We start from the raw sequence: 22,460 nt of genomic DNA on the forward strand, positions 1-22,460 counted from the left end.
TGCACTGTGTGCATTCCTGGTGCCTTCAGAGGCCAGAATAGGATGTCAGATCCCCAGGAACTGGAATTACAGATGGTTGTGCACTACCATGTGGGTGCTAGAACTGGACCCAAGAGATAGCTGAGCTATCTTTCCAGCCTTTTTGTTGGTTTGGGTTTTTTTCCCCCTCCTTATTTCTTTGTTTTGTTTTGATTTTAGCTTTTTGAGACAAGGTCTTGTTCCTTAGCCCTGGCTAACCTAGAAATGACTATGTAGAGCAGGCTGGCCTCAGACTTGCAGCAATCCTTCTGCATCTGCCTCTTACATAGTGGGATTATGTGCATGTGCCACCATATCTGGCCCAAATATAGTATTTTGGCTTTGGAGTTTAAAAAAAAAAATAAATACAGCAACTCTTCAAGAGGCCTGTCCATAAATAAGCAGCCACTTCTTCCAGAGAAGGATAAAATGTACTACACAATCATGTTACAATTCTAGAAGCTTCTATGAAGAAACCCAGGCCAAACTAGAGGACAGATGATCTTCTACTAAAGTTATCCACCAAAAGCCCCAAGCAAAAGATCAAATGGGCTTGAAGGGCGTGGGGGGGGGGTCAGTTGGCAACCTGCCTGTTGTGCAAACATGGGGGCCTGAATTTAGATCCCAGCACCTGCTGGAAAGCCTGGCACAGTGCTGTGCATCTGTAACCCTAGACCTGTTGGAAGAAGGGACTGGCAGCTTCTCCCCAGCTTGCCAACTAGGCAGTCTAGCCAATCAGTGCGACATCCATGTTCAGGGAAAGATCCTGACTCCTAACCACCACAGTAGGTAAAGGTATGATCAGCAATGACAAGCAGTAGGCATGGTGGAGTTGTCTTGTATTCCAGGCACCCTAGAGGCTGAGGCTGGAGGAACATGAGTTCAAGACCAGCCTAGGCTACATAGAACACTGCAGCTATAGAAACAAAGGTAGGGAAGGGAGGGAGAAGGTAAGCCCCAAGCAAAGAACCTTCTCGAAGAGAGAAGACAACACTGTGTGAAGGACTGAGATATGCCCTCTGTAATAGAATGAGGGAAGTGAGACAGCTATGCGAGTGAAAGAGGCTGGGCTTGACTCTAAGAGTCACCTGATTGTTCTGAGTCCGTCAGTGCCCCAGAGAAGCAAACGCCTAATGAGAACAACTTAAACGTACATAGACTAAAGGCATGGGTGTGGTGACAATGGCCTATAGTCTAGCATTTGAGCCAGGGAAACAGGAGAATCAGGAGTTGAACACCACTCTTAGCTACATAGTAGGTTCAAGGCCAGCCTGGGCAACAAAGACCCCGTCACAGAACAAAAGTCACAGTCTTCAACAACTACAGAATGGGGGCTAGGGAATAGGCAGAGGGAACATCTTCCATACCCACAAGACTACAAACTAGCAGAGGCACGATACAGAAATCAAAAGATGTACCAGATCTTGCCTTATGCAGGACAGAACCAGCTGGCGCTATAGCCACCTGGTTCCTGTCCCACATGATGAATATAGAGGCTGCTTTGTCAAACATGGAGTCAACCTGGGTCAATGAATTGATTTTTGATTCTGTCATTTTAAAAAGTCTTTACTTGTATTTTTTTTTTTAATATTTGCATGTCTATCTGGTGTACCATATGCAGGCAGTGCCTTCAGAGACCAGAAGAGGACATTGGATCCCCAAAGCCTAGAGTTAACAGATAGTTTTGAGGCACCATATAGGTGTCAGGAATTGAACCCAGGTCCTCTGTAAGAGCACCCAATACACTTAACTGCTGAACCAAAGGACCACACAGAAACCAGAAATGGAAAACCGCTAAAGGAAAACATTTGAGGACATAGGTACAGGCTAGAAATTTGTGAACAGGACCTCAACAGCACAGCAAAGAATCCCCCAAGGTGACCAATAGAATTACACTAAATTAAAACGCTTCAGCAGGCAAAGGAAGTAACCAACGGCACGAACAGCCAAGACAGCCCACAGAATGGGAGAAAATCTTTATCAGCTACACTTTCCATGGGGGGCGGTGTTAATATTTAGGCTATATAATTAACCACAAAAAAAATTAATCCCCCCAAAACAGAAGCACCAGTCAATAAATGCAAGTGAACTGAACAGTGTGGTAAAGAATTCAAAGGACGCCTCCATGAGTCTGGCTATCTCAAGTCCTTGTCCTAACTCCATGAGTCTGGCTATCTCAAGTCCTTGTCCTAACTCCATGAGTCTGGCTATCTCAAGTCCTTGTCCTAACTTTAATTTTACAACTTTTAAAGATATTTTTGTTTTTTAAAATTAGCTTATAAAGTAACAGGTTTCCACAACGTCCATAATACTGCATTTGGGAGGTTTCCCCACTCTTCCTTCCCCTTTCCCTGTTGTGCCTCTCACTTACAGACCCCCACTTCCACCATATCCTCACAAATGTTTCAAAATCCAAGTATGTCCATACATACAAATGGTTTTTTTTTTTTTAAAAAAAAAAAAACAGGCTTATAGCGTATTAATAGGCACATAGAAAGAAGTAAAACACTATGTTCATGTCGAGAGGGACCAGCAACCGCTCTGAAGTAATCAGCAAAGACAATCCTAGGTGGCAGTTGACCTGGGTTTGGAAAAACAATTTTTAACAAAATTATTGGGGGTGGGGTGGTACAGAAAAGGAAAGGTTTCAAGGAGTTAAAGATTAATTCTGGTCCTCTGGAAAATATTAGCTAATATCTCTCTGATTACTCTCATCTCTGTAGAAGAATGTTAACTCAGAACACGGCTGTGCAGGCAAGAGATCACATCCAAAGACCTTCTAGGTCTATGTGATCTGGTTGGGATAAAAGCATGCCTTTAATCCAGAAGACAGAGGCAGGGGGATCTGAGTTCAAGGGCAGCCTGGTATAGAGTAAGTATCAGGTAAAGAAAAGCTTAGGGGGCTGGAGAGATGACTCAGCAGTTAAGAGCACTGTCTGATCTTCCAGGGGTCCTGAGTTCAATTCCCAGCAACCACATGGTGGCTCACAACCATCTATAACGAGATCTGGTGCCCTCTTCTGAAGTGCAGGTGTATATGGAGGCAGAACACTGTGTATGTAATATATAAATATATTTTTAAAAAGGAAAAAGAAAAGCTTAGATCCAGGTGTGGTGGTACATTGCCTTTAATCTCACATGAAGGTGAAGTTAGTAGAAGGAAGCACCCCTGTTTGAAAGTGGTGTTTAAATGAGTGCCAGAAAAGGTGACGAATCAGAGATTTGACAGAATAAGATATGGCCAACTCTCATGAGAAAGGAGAGGAAAGGGAAGCTACTTCAGAGGCAGTTTTACAGAGAGAGGAGGCAGGTTTTACCAGGACAGTAATAGATGGGTTGCAAACAGAGAACTCAGGTGAAGATGGAATGAATCAGAAAATGAGAAGAAGCCAGAAGATTAGAGCAGATTGCTGAGTTAGTTTGAGGCCAAGCAGAGCAATTCCAGGCCAAGAGAGAAGCCAGAGTAAGTCAGTCAGCTGGGAAAAGAGTTTGAGCTAGAACAGCTGAGTTGAACTTGCCAGCCCAGAGCTCAAAAAGAAGAGGCCAGGCCAAGTTTATTAAACAGTAAGTCTCAGAGGCTAGAAGCTTCCAGGACTAGGTCCACATTAGCAGGAGGAGGCAGTGAGCCTCCCAGACAACAACTGAAACAGGAGAATAAAGGTTACTTTTACAAACTTCACTCATTATTACTTGGGAGTATTCATCATCACCTCAGAACAATTCAAGTGAAACCAAGTGTATTTATTCTATTTTAAAAACCATTTCACCTCCTAAGTTCCTATGTCTATTATGATACCATTCTCCCAGGCTACTCGGGCTCAAAAATCTGCTGTTACTTTAAATATTACTACTTGGTTTTATTATCTCTCATTTTTATAATTCACTCTTCCTCATTTCCATTCTGTCCAGTTTTCCCTGAAGAGGCACCCGTGCATCCATCTATCTGTCCCAAAGAGGCAGCAATGGGAGCATAATAGCTGTAAATAGTGCTAAACTCTGAGACAAAGAGCCTTAAATGGACCAAGCTTTCAAACCACACAGGACCAGAAGAATCCCACCCATGAGCCATGAGAATTTATGCCACTCAGAGCTAAAAGCAGTAAGTGAATGGCCTCCTCCCATTCCTGAGGGCAGAGGGGTGTGTGTGTGTTTGTGTGTGTGTGTGTGTATGTGTGTGTATGTATGTGTGTGTGTGCGCGCGCGCATGCGCATGTATGCAAATCTACTTTCCCAAATGTTTAGCTCATAGTTAACCAAGGCCCCACATCCAAGATTGTTTTGTTTATTTTAGGGATTCAGTGTAGCTAGGCTGTCTTGAAACTCGTTATGTGTCCTAGGCTGGCCTTGAACTCTCATTCCTTTCTGCCTTAGCTTTCCAAATGCTGAAATTACCTGCTCCAGGTATATTTTTAAAGATTTATTTATTTATTTATTATGCATACAGTGTTCTGCCTACACATATGCCTGAAGGCCAGAAGAAGACATCAGATCTCACTATAAATGGTTATGAGCCCCCATGTGGTTGCTGGGAATTGAACTCAGAACCTCTGGCAGAGCAGCCAATGCTCTTAATCTCTGAGTCATCTACCCAGCCCAGATCCAGGTGTTTTTTTTAATAGGCAAAACCAAATTTTTTTCTTCATAGATAGCTGTACACTCCTCACTAATATTATCTCTGGGACAAAGCTCTGAAGGCAAATAGTAAGGGGGCTAGAGAGGTGGCTCAGTGGCTCTCCCAGAGCACCCAGGTTTGATTCCCAGCACCCACACAGCAGGTCACAACCATCTGTTACTTCAGTCCCAGAGGATCCAATGCCCTCTTCTGCCCTCCATGGACACGGCATGCACAAACATTGAAACACTTATACACATGAAAGGAAAGAATGGTGAGCTTGGAAACTCGGCACCCTGTACATTAAAGTTTCTAAAATAATCAGAGGCTAGGACATAGCTAGGTGGTGTTTATGTGTGAGGCCCAGGGGTCAATCTGCCCCTGGCACGCCAATTAAAGCCTAAAGATACATCAGGACAGTATGTCACCCACAGTGAAATCACCTACTATAGTCCAGTGAGTTTGATGAGTGCTAACCTTGACACTATTTGTCGAGAACTCTCCAATCAGCATTCATTATGGTCTGCAGCTCCTTCCTGTGAGTTCAAACATGTCCTCCTGGAGACTAGGGAAGCTTACCCCTCAGGAATACCTCCACATTGACTGGGCTCTGGAAGGTCAGAAATCTTAGAAGGCCCCTGAGGCCACTGCCTAAGGTCATGTAAGCAGCAAGCAAGTGCTGCGGAAAGGGCTCCTGTGGAGCAGCCTGTGAGTTGGAGACAGCTTTCTGGCATCTGGTGATGCAGCTGCCCTGAGTGATTCATACTTCTGTGACTAACACCAGGAAACTCACTGGTTGACCTCTCGGAGCTAGGGTGAAATAATTTCTTTGGTCTGTCGTTGACACCTTATCTGGACTGGACAGCTATTTACTCACAGCTCCTCAGGAAAGGCCCACAACACGCTAGTTTAGCATACAAGAAGGTCAGTCAAGTCAATCTCACTCTACCTCACATTGTTAGTATATACTAAATACAGTATTAACTTAAGGGTCCCGGCTGCAAACCTGGGGTCCAGTAAAGTGTCTCAGTGAGTAAAGGCACTGAGATCAAACTGATGATCTGAGTTGAATTCCCAGAAGTCACATGGTGGAAGGACTCCTAAAAGTTGGCCTACTGGTCTCCGTATTTGCACCATGGCGTGCATGCACCAACACACATGCAGGCCCCAGTCATGAATTAATAAATTTAAAATACAGCACAAAGCTTAGTGTGGCCATGCTTGCCTATAATCCCAGCACTCAGGATGGGTGGGGCAGGAGCATAAGCAGCCAAGCCAGCCGCACTTGAAGACGGCTTTGCAAAGGAAGACACAACGAACAAACACGGATCATGAACGTGCATCAACTGGAGCTAGAGAGCACTGTAACAGCGGAGTAAGCACCGGCTAGATACATCCCTTCACGCACTCTCCAAACCAGCCACGCAGTGAGAACAGGGCGTTGCACGCTGCTGGGTAAGGCTTTGGGAAGTATCTCTTTATAGCTTCACACACAAATGCTTCCTCCTTATTGTTATTTTAAGTTATTACTATTTAAGTTATTCAGGTCAAAGAACAACATGGGATCTGGAAAGATGGCTAGGTCAGCAAAACATGAGGACCTGAGTCCAGATCCCCAATACCCATATGAAAGCCAGGAGCTACAGTAATGTGGGTCTGTGACTCTGGAAGTGGACTGAGCTCCAGACTCAGTGAGAGAGCAACTGAGGAAAACACCCATCGTCTACCTCAATGTTGCATGCACACATATACACACACACACATTATATCACACATTGTACACACTCACACACACACACCACACACTTAGACAACACCGTCAAAGTGAACAGCAAGTCTTATAACGATGTAACATTGTGCTGTACAAATAATCAGCAACTACCGAGTGAGCTGCTATCCAAATTCACCATCACCCCACCCAGGGTTTCTTTTTTTTTTTTTTTTTTTTTGCTTGTTTGTTTGTTTTGTTTGTTTGTTTGGTTGGTTGGTTGGTTTTGTTTTGAGACAGGGTTTTTCTGTATAGCCTTGGCCATCCTGGACTCACTTTGTAGACCAGGCTGGCCTCGAACTCACAGCGATCCGCCTGCCTCTGCCTCCCGAGTGCTGGGATTAAAGGCGTGCGCCACCACTGCCCGGCCACCCAGAGTTTCTTTACTGTGATTTAAATCATCTCCACAAGGCAGCCTCTAGCATGTCCACTAGTAAGAGTGCCAACAGGTGGAAACTCTTAGGTTGGCATAAATTATCCTACAATTTCACTTGACTGTATGCACAAGCATTCTTTAAGAATGAGTTTCAGCAGCGTCTGGCTCCCGCTCTCACAGCTACTGCAGTACATTGAGCTCCACAGAGACAGCGCTGGGGCAAGTGCGAGCTGATGGGCACCGGGCAACTCCAAGCCTCGCGGACGAAAATCAACTAAACATGGGCAAAGGAGAGCCTAAGAAGCAGAGAGGCAAAACGTCTTCATATGCATTCTCTGTGCAAACCTGCCGCGAAGAGGACAAGCAGAAGCACCCGGATGCTTCTGTCAACTTCTCAAGAGTTCTCCAAGAAGTGCTCAGAGAGGTGGAAGACCATGTCTGCTAAAGAAAAAAGGAAACTTGAAGACACGGCAAAGGCTGACAAGGCTCGTTATGAAAGAGAAATGAAAACCTACATCCCCGCAAAGGGGAGACCAAAAAGAAGTTCAAGGACCCCAGTGTACCCAAGAGGCCTCCTTCGGCCTTCTTCTTGTTCTGTTCTGAGTACTGCCTCAGAATCAAGGGAGAACATCCTGGCTTATCCATTGGTGATGTTGCAAAGAAACCAGGAGAGATGTGGCACAACAGCACTGCGGGTGGCAAGCAGCCCTGTGAGCAGAAGGCTGCCACGCTGAAAAAGAAGTACGAAAAGATGCTGCTGCCTACAGAGCTGAGGGAAGCCTGATGCAGCGGAAGAGGGGGTGGTCAAGGCTGAAAGGAAGGAAGAGGAAGATGAGGAGGAGGAGGAAGATGACGATGATGAATACATTGGTTCTAGCGCAGTTTTTTTTCCTTGTCTATAAAGCATTTAATCCCCCTGTACACAACTCGCTCCTTTTAAAGAAAAAAAAATGAAATGTAAGGCTGTGTAAGATTTTTTTTTTTTAACTGTACAGTGTCTTTTTTTTGTATAGTTAACACACTACCAAATGTGTCCCTAGGTAGCCCTGTCCTGGTGGTATTTTCAATGGCCACTGACCTTGCCTGGTACAGTCTGGGGGCTGTAAATTGGCGTGGAAATTTAAAGCAAGTTCTTGTTGGTGCACAGCACAAATTAGTTATATATGGGGACAGTAGGTTTTTTTTGTTTTTCTTTTTTTGTTTTTTTCCTCTGTTTGTTTTTGTTTTTGTTTTTTTTCATTTTCAGTTGTCTGTGATGCAGCTTATACGAAAATAATTGTTGTTCCATTAGCTGAATACCACTCTGTAATTGAAAAAAAAATTGCAGCTGTTTTGTTGACATTCTGAATGCTTCTAAATAAATACAATTGTTTTTTTTATTAAAAAAAAAAAATGAAGCCGGGCGTGGTGGCACATGCCTTTAATCCCAGCACTCGGGAGGCAGAGGCAGGTGGATCACTGTAAATTCGAGGCCAGCCTGGTCTACAAAGCAAGTCTAGGACAGCCAAGGCTACACATAGAAACTGTCTTGAAAAACAAAACAAAACAAACAAACAAAAAAAGAATGAGTTCCATCATTCCAATCTAAAGAAACCTCTCATGGTTAAAATGGTTGGCTGTGCACTAAAATGATTTGGGGATGAGAGCCACATTCCAGACACGAAGTCAGGGTCTCTGAGAGAGTAATCTGGGATTGCCAGCTGACTTCAATGTCCAGCAGCCCAGAGAACAACTAAGTTAAGGGTAGACACACATTTATTCAGAGGAAATCAAGATATTTATTAGTGGGTTGGGCTGGTGGCTCAGTGGGTAAGAGAATTTGCTCGTCAAGTATCAGGACATGAATTTGGTGCCAAGCACATACATTAAAGAGCCAGGCATGGCTGAATGTGCTTCTGACCCCAGTGTTGTGGGTTGGAGAGACAGAAGGAAGCTGGGGCTTGCTGGCTGTCAGTCTAGCCAAAATGGCAAGTTCCAGGTTCAATGTGAGATCCTGGCTGAAGGGAATTAGGAAAGCAATACGGCAGAGCACTGGCTAGGCTCCTCTGTCCATGTATAAGCATCGATACGCATATGGATGAACACATACGCAAGACAGTTAGAAAATCTGCAACTCTCACTGCCTGGAATGAAATAAGGCTATTTTTCTTGTATTTACATAGAATATTTCTGGAAGGATACAGAAGAAATAGAATAATAGCAGCCTCTGAAGAAAGAAATTATAAACGTGAAGTAAGACTTGCACAACAATCTGTCTTAGGAAAATTCGTTTGGTTTTTACTAGGTACATTTAAAAATTAATTACCTTGGGCATGATGCCCTAAATTCAAGCCCTGGAACCCATATACAGGGAACCAACTCCACAAAGTTGTCCTCTGACCTCCACACACATGCTATGGAACATACATACAACCATACATAAAAGTGTTTTTAAGATCTTAATAATCTGTGGCTCAGGATGTAACTTAGTTGTATAACACTTGACTAGCATTTGACCCAACTCTGCAAAAAGAAAGTTAATAATCTTAAACCAAAAAAAAAAAAAAAAAAAAAAATCCATATACACACTTGTTCAGCAACACACACAATAAGCAACACAGGGGTGGGGGGGGAGAGAGAGAGAGCGAACACATTCTGTAATAAGAGTCACGTCCTGAACACATAGAACAAGCTGGCTACCAGGGGCCCGTCTTTGCATGCTGGTGCCAGTAGCTCCTGCCATCTTTCTCTACCCTAGCAACTAACTTACTCAATGGACCATTCTAAAGCAAACAGCCATTGCCTGATAAGCTTAGGGAAAATGTGTACTCGTCGTTCATTTCCATGATCACTATCGGCCACCATAAATGACACGTTAGCCTCAAATGTACTCCTCCTCTTAACCCATTTCCAAAATAGTCTTCAACTGGAAAATCCTACATGGAAAGTATTGATGGTTCTATCTTTTTCTAAAGCCCTTATTATGTTCTACATACAAATAAAATGCTTGCCTGCAAGCTCTGGAATACCAATACAGATTTTATAACTAGGTGGGCTATACCTTAAGTGACAGACCTAATTTCTCTTACTACAAATTAATTCAATTGACTACATTTTTGTTATTATCAACATGTAGGAATGCCAGAGTTTCATACATACTATTTAAGTTAAATACATTAGTAGTAGGCCGTTTGTGACATGACATAGCTGGAATTTTCTGACCGGATCTGATATATTTATTATTCAAACAAAATTTTTGCTTTTGTTTTTGGGATAGGGGTTATCAATCTGTCCTTTTGAACACTTACTCTATCATTTTTGTAGCCAGAAAAATAAATCACTAGTATTAATGAAAAAAAGAAAACATTCTTTCCTATAACAAGACTGCCTTTTTTTTTTTTTCTTTTTTAGCTCCTTTTGTAGACCAGGTTGGCCTGGAACTTGCTATGTAATGCATCTTGGCATCACCGTACCACAGTCCAGGTGAGTACCATGACAAACATCTGTTTTTTAATATTTTTAAATTTTTATTTGTGTATATCTGTGTGTGTGTTGTGTGTGTGTGTGAGTGTGTAGGTCAGAGAACAACTTTTGAGAGTCAGTTTTCTTCTTCCAAGGACAGAACTCAAGACAGGCTTGATGGTAAATGCCTTTATCTCTTTGGCAATCCTGCCGGCTGGAGATTTCTTTTACTAATGTTATGATACATGCCAGTAGAACTAAGAAAGGTAAGCCCCACCCCCAAATTAACATGTCAAGAAATAAGATTCTAGGGTGGGAATGTGACACAGTGGTAGAGTATAAGCCTAGCATTTCTGAGGCCCTGGGCCCTGGCACATCCCTTGTGCCACCAAAACAAGAAACAAAGTTCAGTTCTGTTACGTGGCTGAGCTTTTGACTTGGGAGTGTCCATTTTCAGAACCCATCAGAGCATTTGTTCGCTCCCTGACCAAGTGTTTATTTTCTGACAACTTCCTGCCACCCACTGTATTAAGGCCTCAATAGAGTAGCAGGGCTAGGATGTAGAAATCTGTTGCTTCGGCCTTATCTGCACAAGCCCATTCTCCTGTTTCATGCAATTACTTTCAAATGAAGCTTAAATTAGCTGTTATATCAAATAATGAGAATATACAGTTAATTCAGACCTAAATGATAACAAATATGCTTGTTTTGCCTTATATCCCCAAATATTTTATTGCACAATAGAAAAAGAAAATACCCACTTTCTGGGCACATCAGGGAGGCAGCTGGCATCCAAGTGTTAAAGACTACAGTGACTACACTAGTGATTTTGTTGTGTTTTCTTCACACATTCTAAATCAACACTGTTTCATTTCTTGAGGAATGTGCAGGTTAACATCTAACCTATCTCCAACCTGTGAAAAAGTAATAGTTGTCATGACAACAGGCAACTAAGTCTACCAAAATCAGGCCAATGTCCCAGCAGGTGTACGGGCTCCCCCTGGACTTGGGAGGATGTTTCTACAGCTCCAGCAGCTGCAGCCCCTATGATACCTAGTAAAGGGGTTTCATTTTCTATTAGGTATCAGTAGATTAAAAAGCAGCAATGAACTTGGCAGAAGCAGGCGGATCTCTGTGAGTTTGAGGCCAGCCTAATCTACAAAGCAAGTCCAGGACAGCCAAGGCTAAACAGAGAAACTCTTTTCAATAAAGATTTATTAAGTACAGATATGCTCTTATTTATGATTTTTAAAAATTCAGAGCTGGAAAGATGGCTCAGTGGTTAAGAGCACTTGCTGTTCTTGCAGAGAGCCTAGGTTGAGTTCTACCAATCCACATGATGGCTCGAAATATTCTGCACCTCCTGTTCCAAAAGATTGGGACACCCTCTTCTGGCCTCTGTGAGCACCAGGCATGCACACAGAATACATACATACATGCAGGCAAAACTCTCATACATGTAAGTAAAAACAGAATAAAATAGTATTCTTTTAAATTCTAGGTAAGATGATGAAATGTATACACACACACACGAAATACACACACACACACACACACACACACACACACACACACACACCCCTCTCTACAGCTGCATGCTAGGCACAAATTCAGAGCTTAACCTACAAATTAAGCAAATCACGGGTACAGTGTGATGGCACACATCTCTAACCCAGCCAGTAAGTGGGGGCTGAAAGAGGAGGATCAAGGGCTTAAGGCAGAGGGCCAGTAAGAAGGCTCAGGGGCAAAGGTGCTTGTCACCAACCTGACAGACACCCAAGTTCCACCGCCAGGGCCTGCAGGGTGGAAGGAGAGAACCAACACCCACAGGCTGTCCTCTGACTTCTCACTCCAAGGAAAGGGGCGGGGAGAATGTGCAAGAAAAGCTTCTAGGAGGCCCATGCTATACAGAGAGAATTTAAGACCCATCTGGGCAACTTTTCGGTTTGTTTGTTTGTTTGTTTTGTTTTGTTTTTCAAGGCAGGGCTTCTCTATGTAACAGCTCTGCCTGTCCCAAACTTACTTTGTAGACTAGGCTGGCCTCAAACTCACAGTAATCCACCTGCCTCTGCCCCCACCTCACCCCTACCCCTGCCCCAGTGCTGGGATTAAAGGCCTGTGCCACCACACTCAGTTCCATCTGGGAAACTTTTAAAAAATTGCTTTTAATTGAAAAGCTAGGGATGGAGTTAAGTGCAAAGAAAGCGAGCCCTAGGTTCAATCCACAGCCACACCCACCCTTTCTTTTTCTTTTCTTCCCCACCCTTTAAAAATAACTAAATATAATCAAAATGAAAGGAATACAGCTTAGAGAAAAATGTGAGGGGCTCAGACTGATACTAGTGCTAAAATATTTTTAAAACGTTGTCCATTTTTAAATTTTATATTTTATTTATTTGTATGTACGTGCATGTAGGCACACCAGCCATGGAACACATGTGGAGTTCAAAGAACAACCTGCATGAGTCAGTTCTCTCCTTGTACCATGCAGGTATCAGAGACTGGAACCAGGTCCTCAAGTCCTGATGACAAGCACCATCACCCACTGAACCAGCTCCCAGGCACCTAAAACTAGAATCTTATGTAGGAGAAGAGCAACACAAACGCACGACATTACATTCTCACTGACTGCATTTTTATTGCACTGGTGTATTGCATTCTTTTGGTACAAATAGAAAGCACTGTTTAAAGCGTCTGTAGTATGACGTATGAGAAGGCACACTGTCCTCCTCACAAGTCCATACAATGGCAGCTGGGCAAATTCTGCCTGAACAAAGCGGGATGCCAGCCCATCTCCTTCCATCCCCATCCCACCCTCCCATTCGAACAGGGTTACAAAAAAGTGCCTGTGTGGCCATGGTGAGTCATGGATGTTCCATTTGCAGACGGGGTGGGGTGGAGGAGGGAAACCACTATTACATGCCCAGTGAGCTGGAAAAGTCCATCCTGTTTTTCCTCTTTTATGTAATAATCATTTTTACAAACCTGAGATAAAGAGTGCTTGGGAGAGAGGAACTCACCAACTTACTTTTATAGCCAAGAACATGACCTCACAGGCCAAGCCCTAAGATTCACATTAGGCAAAGCTCCTGTGTAATCACTGTAAATCATGTGTCCCTTTTTGCACAGACAACAAGAAAAACAGTAGCGAGAGAAGCAGCACATATTACCATTTCTACCTCCTATTCACCTCCCTGCAGCCCAGGCTGACAGCCAAAGCAGTTAAAGAAAGCAAGGAGGCAAGAGGGATACTTTTTTTTTCCCTTAACAACGTCCTTTGCCAAGAAACAAAGTAGCTTCCTTAAGTTGACCTTTAGAAGCAAACCATGAGAAACACAACCTAAACTAGCAACAATAAGAAACAAAAACCACCAAGAACAAAACAATGTTCTCCTCCTCGGAGCTATGGGTTCTGCACATGCACAGATAGAAATTTCAATTCTACAAACTTCATCAAACAGTAATGTGTAACATGGCAAACTCACGTTGTCAGAACTTATTTACAGCAGCTGTGCACAGTACAACACATGGCACCAGGATGCAGTACACGTGTGAAGCCTGTCTGGTTTACACATCAAATTCCAGCCCAGCCCAGGTTACACACTGACACCCTGCCTTGAAAAACAATAGCAAAAAACATAATTACATAGCTCTGCTTTATAAACAACTAATCTAGCCCTGCCTGGTATACTAGCCATGCCCATTAGCCTGGCACTTAGGAGTCTTGGGCAGAAAGACAACAGGTACAAGGCTGGCCTGCATAGATCCTACCTCACAGAAAAAAGAAAAAGATAAACAAACAAACAAACAAACCCACTAATCCTATAAGTTCTGAAAAACAAAAGATTCTGTCACGCTCCTCTAAAGACCTCTCTAATGAAACTGAAAACTTACATTCAGCAATAAAATTATACTCCAATTCTAGAGCAAGGACATTCCCAGGCTTACAGACCCAGGTGATGCATCAAAATTCACCCTCCTAAGACCTGTGTTGAATTTGGGTTTTATTTAACAAAATAAAAGTCACAGCAAGCACGTCATTTTAACAACAGGAACTTTAAAGAAGAACGTCAATTTCTTAGGTAGGGGCCGGCATACCTCAGGCTGGTCTCTTAACTTGCTTTGTAGCCAAGAACTGCCTTAACCTTCACCGCACCCGCTGGCGGTGCTGAGGTTCGAACCCAGACTTCCCTGAATGCTAGGTAAGTACTCTACTAACCAGGCCGTATCTCCAGCACCACTAAAAGTTCACTCTTCATAGTAAAAACTTCAAAGTAAGCGAAGGGGGCCATGAAGAAGGGAGATAAAGAGAGCAGCAATAGGGGACTGAACATAACTGCACATTACATACATGTATGAAAATATCATAAAGAAACCCATGGTTTTAAGCAAAGCACATTACATACACGTATGAAAACACCAGAATGAAACCCACTGTTTCATATAATTAACATAGGCCAGTGAAATTTTTAAAAATGTGATTAAAAGCCATTGAAGATATATAACATGAGCTCTGTGTGGTGTGGCACGCCTTTAATCCCAACACTCAGGGAGGCAGACCCAGGTGGGTCGCTGTGAGTTCAAGGCCAGGTCTACAGAGCGAGTCCAGGACAGCCAAGGCTACACAGAGAAACCCTGTCTCAAAAACCAAAAAAGAAAGAAAAAGAAATACACAACATGCCAGACCCCGTAGCTTCAGAATGCATTGTCTCTGACACATCCATCAAATTCAGGGCTGCAAATGGAACAATTTAGCTTTAGATTAAATTCTGCAAAAGCATTTATTTCATCTATTCCATTAAATAAATGTTTTTGGTAGGGGGGGAAAAAACCTTGAAAATAATTCAGAAAAAAAGTATTGTGTTCCTAAAAGCATTTCTGAATATGCAGTCACACATGTCCAGGGTTGAAATCCTGTCCTTAATACTTCTCTGACAATCACAGGATCTGTGTTCCACCACTGACTCCATCAAGGCTAAAATTCAACAACGTGGGAACAAAACTACAGCAACAACAACAGACCAAAGAAATGAAAAACCACTTACTTCCAGTGCCTCAAGTCTGCACAGGAAGAAAGCGGACTTTGAAAATAGTTCAATTTTTAGTAAAGTTTCAATAGAATAATACTAAACTTTATCACTTAAGATAAGTTGCTACTATTTAAAATCATTTTGGATTTCATTTTCTTCTTTCTGACTCACTTTATTACCTCCTCACCTAAAGAAAATCTTTGAAATAGGTATGTATTGTTTTATAGATGACTTAACACTAGACAGGCAGGGAAGTCTTGGTGTCCAGCTTCATATCAACATGTCACAGGAGGTGAGACGACCCTATCTTGTCTTCCAAGGTACACTTTGTTGTTTGTCTGTTTGTTCTGTTGTGTTGTGTAATGGCAAGGTCTCATGTAGCCCAGGCTGGCCTCGGACTCCTTACAAAGCTGAGGCTAGCCTTCGATTATCACTGATCCTATTGCCTCAGCCTCTCAAAGCTAGGTAGGATCCAAGGCATGCACCACTGTGCACGGGTCTTCTAAGGGCATTAGGTACCACAGCTCCCCAATTCACCTCTGCTAACTAACATCACTAACAACATCTCAGTATGTCACACCAAGGAGCTACATCAAGAGTAAGCCAGTAGACACAGTTTGCAGGAAGGGACATCTCTACATAGTCTTATTTTATGGGGCATAAAGATGTGACTGTATCGGACTGGGTAAACGTTCTCCCCATGAAAACATAACAGCAAGACTTTGAATCCCTATAACCTATATAAAAGCCAGCACATAGGGGCTGGAGAGATGGCTCAGTGGTTTAGAGCACCGCCTGCTCTTCCAGAGGTCCTGAGTTCAATTCCCAGCAACCACATGGTGGCTTACAACCATCTATAATGTGATCTGATGCCCTCTTCTGCAGATACAATAAATAATAAATAAATAAATCATTTTTTTTTTAAAGCCAGCACATAGCACAAAGGTCTATAATCCCAGCAGCAGAAGGAAGAGAATCCCTGGCAACTTGCAGGTCAACTAGTGGAAAATGCAGAAGAAAGATAACAAAAAGACCCTGTCTTAAGCCAGGTGAAAAGTCAGGACTTGTACCCAAGGCTGTTGTCTGACCACAAACATGCTGTGGCACGTTCATGCCCACCTACATACCCATAACCCCCCCCCCAACACACACACACTCACACGGGGAGGGGGGAGTAGTGCTGGGATCAAAACCATGGAATATTCTCTACTCTAAATAGAACAATCCCATTAGAAACAGCCACACCCTGGGAGCTGGGGGCATTATGAGGAAAGCACAGTCTTGCCCAAGTCACACCTACCACAAGAACAGTGAACAAGCTCTTAATTCTGAACTGAGTATTAAACTGTATCAGATTTGGCTTATGTATACATTTGTCATTTCTAGAGTATGTCTATTTACTCATCTTAGTATATAATGTTGTCCTTTACAACCTGAAGTCTAGGGCACATAGCCATGGGTGCCCCAGCAGGCTTTGTACAGGTGGAAGGCCAAGCTGTAAACTGGCATCAGCTGCTCTTTGGCAATAAGTGGATTTAATTAAATTTATCCTAACCCTGCAACAGATTATTTGAATTGTCCTAACAGAACAAATGAGGATTACCACTAACTAGGCCATTTGGCCTTAGGTATTAGGGACCGGAGGGAAGAAGGAAGCTCCCTCCTGTTAGCATTTACATAGCTAATTACCACAGATCTCTCTCTTGGTGGCATTTACCCGGCTAACTACCAAGCAGCTGCGAAGCTTTCATCTACTCCCCGTATCCCACATGATGTTCACTTCATCTAAGCAATACAGAATGAAAGAAAACATCTAGCAGTGTATCTTTTTCACCACCCATTAGTGGAAACTGGCACAATATGTAATAGAGATATTTTTTAAAAACAAAGAAAGAAGCCAGGCAGTGGTGGCACACACCTTTAGTCCCAGCACTTGGGAGGCAGAGGCAGAGGCAGGTGGATCTCTTTGAATTTGAGACCAGCCTGGTCTACAGTTGAGTTTCAGGGCAGCCATGGACAGGGATACAAACACACACACACACTCCCCACCCCCTCGCCTGTTTTCCTCTCCAGCCCCCTACCGCACAGAGAAACCAACCAACCATGAACCAAGCATAATAGTACATGCCTACAACTGAAATACCTTCAACTGTACAGCATGAGGTTCAGAAGTTCCAGGCCAACCTGGGCTACATGAGACCCTGTCTCAAAAATCCCAAAGGATCAAATCTGAAAACTCCTAGCACGTGCAAGGCTCTAGATTCAGTCTGAAGCCCAACAACAACAACAACAACAAACAAACAACAGTAACAATAACACACCAGCCATGAGCCATGCATACTGGCACATCATGGTAACCTCCGCCTTAGGGAAGTGGAGACAGAAGGAGCCTCGGCTACTTCAGACTCTGTCTCAAAACGAACAACAATAACTTAAAATAACATTTGAACTAGCATGCATGAGACCTTGGATTTGGTCCTCAGTAAAAAAGGGGAAAAGATAATATAATTCAAATATAAGCCAGACACAGAAGACACTGGATATACCTTGACCATTAAAAAGTTTTAAGTAGGTGCTAGAGAGAGGGCTCAGTGGTTAAGAGCACCTTCTACTCTTGCAGAGGACGCACGTTCGGTTCCTAGCATTCACACCATGGTTCCCAAACACCGTAACTCCAGCTCCAGGAGATCTAACCTCTAAGAGCCGCTGCTTGCATCTGATGCGCATACATACACTCAGGCACACATGCACATACACCTACATACATAGATTCATGCATACATACATACAACAAGTAAATACTTTAAAAGTCCTATGTAGGCATGCTGACCTTAAGTCTATAAATTCTATTTCTGAACTGTATTCGGTTTTGGCCTGAGGGTTATTCAAATTAGTACTTATCAATTAAGTTAAAAGTGAAAAACCTTTGGAAGACCAGTAAACAGAACTTTCTCAATTTTAAGCTGGGGGGGTGGGGGTCGACATTTCAGAAGCATTACAATGATATCCTGTTCCTGGCTGCTTTGGGTTAAGACTGTAAATGCAGCCACTTTTGATTTCTTTCTGTTTCTACCAATGCCATAAAAGGGGGGATGGGGGAGGGGACGGGGGAGGGGACGTTTTCTCCAGGTCATAAGCATGGTGTATAAGAAGGAATCTTGCCTATGATGATGCTCTGTAGGGGATGACTGACAGGTGACGATCTGGAACCTAGGCAACAAACTGTCTCTGACACACAAGAAAGAAACTACAGGATGAGGCGAGGACTGGAAAGCCCAGATAAGAAAAGAGGTCGCCAAGCCAGGGACTTGGGAGGCAGAGATAGGTGGATCTCTGTAAGTCTAAGGCCAGCCTGGTCTACAAGGCCAGTTCCAGAACAGCTAAGACTGTTACTCAGCGAAACCCTGTCTCAAAACAAAACAAAAAAGAATAGAGGCCATACAAGTGCCAGCCTGTTAGTGAATCTGTGACCCCAGCATTTGGTCACATGAAGACTGAGAGAGGTCTTGACTTCTAGGCCAGCCTGGGTTGCATGTCTCCAAGAGGGGTGAGAGGCACTCTCAAAATTCCTCAAAAACATCTCCCTCAAAAGGCTTATTGAAAAACAAAAACAAACAAACAAAAAAAAAAACCCTGAGGTGAATAAACGACAAGAAATATTACATGGAGACTGTCAAGGTGGCTCAGCAGCTAAGGGCGTCCGTGGTCTTACCACCTGAGTTAGAGACCCATGTGTGTTCTGACACACACGAGAGGAGACAACAGAGTTCTGAAAGTTGTCTTGGGACCTCCACATGCATGCTACACCCACATGCACATACATACACATGAAAGAATATACACTGCAATACAAATTTTCACGACTGCATGGCAGTCGTGCTCACGAAGTGGGAATTAATTTCCTAATATGGTCAAGCCCTAAATATAGCCCCATTTGTTACTGTTGTTATTGTGGCTCAAAATACACCAAATTTAACCTTACCCATGGAGGGAGTGGTGGTAGACAAATAGGCAGAGAACTCAAGAAGGTCCATACCGTCTCCACCATCATTAAATTGGTTTTTAAAGTCCTTGGTAAAGGCCGCCAAAGACACCTGTATCACACATGCCTTTTTCTCTCCAGACCTTGCATCTTGATGTAGTCTGGGATTCTAAGAAGAGATTACAGATCCTGACTCCAGAGTAATTCTACGAGTCTGAGAAGTTACACAGCAGCCCTAGGCAGCCAGAATTCCCTACCCAAACCATCATTTCAGTTTGCCTAACGGAGAGGAGGACACTGACCACGATATATGGAATCCCTCACACACAACGGCTGTTCTATTTGATGTCGTATTCTCACACGGTTGGAGCTAGGCATGGCAGCACATGTTATTGTAATTGTACAGTTGAAAGGCAGTAATGAGGAGGATTAGGAGACCAAGGCCAGCCTGGGCTACATAAGACTGTTTCAAAATACAAGATTATCTTGTATAGCCATAATAAAGATTTGTATGTGTTTTGACTGTATTTTTATGCAATAAAGAAGGTGAAATTTAACCAAATTTTATTTCAAATGTGATGCCTCCTGTTAGTGATCTCGGCACTTGGGAAGCAAAGGCGGGAAGGCTGCCAAGATTTTGAGGCAACCTGGACTGGTGAGACCTTTGTCTTTCAAAAAGAAAGAAAGAAAGAAAGAAAATCCTTTCAAAGTTTTACTTTAATTTTTAAAAGACTTACTACTGTACTGACTTTAGACTTCTTTAACAGTAAACTGCTTTTGGACATTCTGGACAAATAGCACCAAAATTTTGGAATCGGTATGGGGTGTTCAATATTTTTAAATGTTGAAAACTTAAACGGCAAATAAGTGACTTTCTCAACATAACTGTTGAAAGAAAGCACAGGACCCAGGAAAGCATCTTTGGAAACATCACTAAAAGGCATAATAGTATAAGGATTTTAAAGATCGGTTGGGAGTCAATTGCTTATATCAAAGTGTAAGACCAGCCACTTAGAACTGTGGATCTTAAGCAAGCTTCTTTTTCTTTGTTTTTTGTTTTTTCGAGACAGGGTCTCTCTGTGTTAAGCCTTGGCTGTCCTGGATTCGCTTTGTAGACCAAGCTGGCCTCGAACTCACAGCGATCTGCCTGCCTCTGTCTCCCCAGTGCTGGGATTAAAAGCGTGCACCACCACGCCCGGCCTTCTTAACACGTGCTAATTCAAAGGTATGTGTTCTGAAGATGAACTATTAAATATCTGCCGCAGTGTTTTTTAAATTAAAACCTGAGACGTTTCGTAAAAGCATTTCCCTCCTTTTCCACTCATCACGCGGCATCAGCCTTCTAACTGATGAGGAAATTACACACTTTTATTCATCCGCTGGCGAGCTTGTCATATACTGCAAGAAAAAAAAAAGCTGCTGTTTCTGTGGCTTCACCCTTTCCAACTTCAAAATACTGTCACATACTCAGTAGGTTGGAGCTGCCTGCAAAATGACAGCTTATAGGCTCTGGAGCAAGGGAAGAAACGCCAGTGACTTTCTCTCCAGAGACCCTGAAAGATACACCCGGCCCCGGAGATGCTCGGACACACACAGGAGCATACGAAGAAATTTTGTGAAGCATCTAGGGAAAAAGGACAGAGGACGGCATGGGGCTCCCACCCGGGGAGACCTGGAAAGCAGGAAAGGAGGAGGGCGCTGGGGTTCCATGCAGAGGGTTGCAGTAGAGAGGGGCACAGGGCGGTTCGCAGCTGTGGGATCTTGAAAGAAGTGGAGACAGGAGTGCCACCTGGAAGGACCGGAAAAGGAGGGAGGGAGGAGAATGGTGCTGGAGTCCCACCTGGAGAAACCTGTAGAGGGGTGACGGAAAGGCGTGGGGTCCTACCCAGAAGGACCTGGGCAGAGGGGACAGGGGAAAAGGAGGAGCTGGGAAGAAGGGACGGGTGGCGCGGGGTCCTACCCGGGAGGAGGGGACCTGGCGGCGCAGGGGTCCGGTCTCCCCGCAGCCCGCCTGCGGCCTCCCTCCAGCTTGCACGCGCTCACCTGAAGGCCGGATCCTCCTTGGGCTGCCCGGCCTGAGCGGACGCCGCGACGCCGCCCCTTTTGTTGAAGAGCTTCTGGAGCAGGGTCGGAGCCATGGCGTGCACGCGGCGGCCCGTGCGGCCACGCTCCGGGACCCTACGGGACCCGACGCTCAGCGCGCAGCCCACGGCGGCCGTGGCTTGGCCATGGCGACGGGGGCGCGGCCGCCCGGAGGGGCGAGAGCGCGGGACCGCTGCAGCGGACGGAAGGTGCGGCGCCGGGGCCGCCGGCCGGTCATATGACGGAGCCCGTCCGCCCGGCTGACAGCTCGCTCCTGCGGGAGGAGGAGCGCGGAGAGAGCTGCACGAGGGAGAGGGAGGAGCACCGGGAGAAGAGGAGGGAGAGCACGAGGGAGGGGGAGGAGCGCCGGGGAGAGCACGAGGGAGGGGGAGGAGCAAGAGGGAAGGGGAGGAGCTTGGGAAATGGGGAGAGGAGCCTGTTGGGAGGAGTGATAGGAGGAGTGCAAGGGAGTAGGAAAGAGGGGCGATGTGGGAGGGGCGCCAAGGAGGCGGGAGGGGGGCATTGAGCTGGCTTGTAGGGGGGCGGGAGTTACGACCGCAGGGGGGATGGGGAGGGGGAGGAGCTCGGGAGAAGTGGGAGGGGGGAGCGTGGCGACCCAGCGTCGCCATTGGCCTGCTTTGTCCGCCCTTCGCCGACGTCGCTAGGGGCGCGGCCGCAGTTACCACTCGCGGGGCGCTAACTGGCTGGAGAATGGGGCGGGGTGCATGGATTTTCGCACACTTGACCTACTGAGTGCGAGAGCACAGCTATGGAGGTCTTTGTTCTTTGGAGAAAAAGCCCTTGAACTTGGTCCTCATCTTGTCTGGTCCAGGACTCCCTAGCAGGAAGAGTGTGCTGGAGGAGCAAATTGGCGCCTGAGGTTGCTGCTTGGGATTCTGGCCAGGAATCACGCTGTGTTCGTGGGCTCTGCAAGCTGCTGCTATGACCAGAGTAAATCTCCAGGCTAAAAATGGAATTTACAAACAATTTAGTCAGGTCACTTTTGTTTGGTGTCTTGGGCCCCACTGGTACCTGCGTCATACCAAAAGCTGCACGTGGAGTTGCTAAGCCCTTTTTTAAAACACACGGAATTCACTAGGTTTAGAAATTGGAGATTTTTTTATTATTATTAAATGATTGCTTTCCAAGTT

General features: G+C 44.5%; 1 protein-coding gene across 4 annotated transcripts in view; it reads right to left on the minus strand.

Moving 5' to 3' along the window:
• The window catches only part of Fnip2 (folliculin interacting protein 2), a 107,321-nt gene extending 85,867 nt beyond the window's left edge, over nt 1-21,454 (minus strand). For 3 of the 4 annotated variants that reach the window (XM_051157322.1, XM_051157320.1, XM_051157321.1), the window contains exon 1: nt 21,271-21,454. In XM_051157322.1, the coding sequence (XP_051013279.1) occupies nt 21,271-21,365 (95 nt within the window). In that variant the 5' untranslated portion in view covers nt 21,366-21,454. The remainder of the gene's footprint in view (nt 1-21,270) is intronic. The other variant, XM_051157318.1, reaches the window with a different exon arrangement.
• Between the last annotated feature and the right edge of the window lie 1,006 nt (nt 21,455-22,460).

This window comes from Acomys russatus, chromosome 15, assembly GCF_903995435.1.
Source record: "Acomys russatus chromosome 15, mAcoRus1.1, whole genome shotgun sequence".
In the NCBI taxonomy this organism is placed as follows: domain Eukaryota; kingdom Metazoa; phylum Chordata; class Mammalia; order Rodentia; family Muridae; genus Acomys; species Acomys russatus.